General features: G+C 35.5%; 1 protein-coding gene across 1 annotated transcript in view; it reads right to left on the bottom strand.

Annotated features, from left to right (window-relative positions):
• LOC103738192 overlaps positions 1-1,786 on the bottom strand; it is a 127,694-nt gene that overhangs the window by 113,570 nt on the left and 12,338 nt on the right. Inside the window, 1 exon segment of the mRNA XM_029565883.1 lies at positions 948-1,077. Within this exon segment, the coding sequence (XP_029421743.1) occupies positions 948-1,077 (130 nt within the window).

Below are 1,786 nucleotides of genomic sequence, written 5' to 3'. Positions count from 1 at the left end.
GCCATTGGGGAACTTCAAATAAAAACTACTTTGGGATTTCGTCTTGTCTCAGTCAGAATGGCTAAGATGAAATAAAGAGAGAGAGAGAGAGAGAGAGAGAGAGAGAGAGAGAGAGAGAGAAACTTAAGGTATATATTTGTATGCTCCCAAACTTCTGCCTTTTGTTATTACAAGCAATGACATTAGCCTATTAGGAAAAAAAATACAAATAAAAGATTACAATACAATGAAACCTAAAAAGTAACTCTAAAAAGAAAACCAAAGTACATGTAAACAAAAAACTCAAAGGTAATTTGATAGCTTAGAATTGGTTAATGGGGCTGGAGAGGTGGCTCAGTGGTTAAGAGCACTTGCTGCTCTTGCAGAAGACCCAGGTTCGGTTCCCAGCACCCATGTGGCAGCTAATAACTGTCTGTAACTCCAGTTCCAGGGGATCCGATACCTTCTTTTGACCTCCACGGGCATTGCATGACACGGGTTCACGTACACACATGCAGGCAATACACTCATACATATAAAATAAAAATAATAAACAATATGTATATATAAATAATTTGTTAACATTTTACTTTTTGTACTATACAAAAGGTAAGCAACTTAGATTTAAAAACTTGACTTTTAATTTATTTTACTTCTAGAAGGAAATGAGTTTTTACAATTTGATCTTTGTAAAAATGGAATTTATCAATATAAAGATTGTATCTAGAACTATTTAAAGATAATAAATGTGATACATCTTGAACAGATAATATTCTTTACTTAGATATTCATGATTGATGATCCATTAGTAAAACAAATCACCTGTCAGGACTGAATAGGTAGGGAGGGGGAAGAAGAACATTGCTCACTTCCTCTAATTTTCTGTAACTCTGATGATGATACCTTTTTCCTAGGAAATAAAAGGTTCTCAGCAAAACAACATTTATCCTGTAATACGTAGTGCTTACTTTGTTCACTTTAATTTTTGATGTTGTGCTTTTTAGGAATACAGCAATGAGCAAGGTGAACTCATCTCTGGCTATTTCCACAAAGTTTGTTTTAGTTTCACTGTTTGTTGAGATTGATTCCAGCTTGACTCTGAAGACATAAATGAGAAGAATAATTTTCTAATGTCAAGTATTTTAAGTGTAATGTTAGTTATTTTAGTATTACTATTCTTTGGGGGAATAAAGAAGTCCTATAAGCCTGGGACATTGTTTGTGATGGAAATACATCCCTGTGGTATGGTAGGAAAAGTTTTCCTTTACTATCTTCACATATATTCAAATTAGGAGAAAGTACATGGCCTACACTAGGCAAGCTTTGAAAAAATTTGAGTACTGAAATCCTGCTATTTACAGAGCATCATTCCTACTCTCTTACCTGGTCTTGGTAGAATCTCAGATTTGAGAATGTGGAGAAAATCTGGCCCAGTCACCCTCTATGGACTTAAAACACTTATAAATCTGGAACAAAATTGTCATTCACTCTAAGCTTAAATATAAAATATCACTCAAGAGTCAGTACTTGTAATCCTAGTACACTTGAACTTGATAGAAAGGTTACACATATTGTTATTAATCTAGATCAGAATAACCTGTATGCATGAGCCTCTGCCCCATCCCATGAATACCCACTGGACTGTTACTGAGACATTCTAGGAATCAGAAAATACACTGGGGCTGGAATGCAAATTCTCACTCTCTGGAGTAACCCTGTTAAAATATATACTCTCGGGGCTGGAGAGATGGCTCAGCGGTTAAGAGTACTGACTGCTCTTGCAGAGGACCCAGGTTCAATTCCCAGC

Source organism: Nannospalax galili, unplaced genomic scaffold, assembly GCF_000622305.1.
Source record: "Nannospalax galili isolate Female #2095 unplaced genomic scaffold, S.galili_v1.0 scaffold578, whole genome shotgun sequence".
In the NCBI taxonomy this organism is placed as follows: Eukaryota; Metazoa; Chordata; class Mammalia; order Rodentia; family Spalacidae; genus Nannospalax; species Nannospalax galili.
This window is presented reverse-complemented; position numbering and strand designations above follow the sequence as displayed.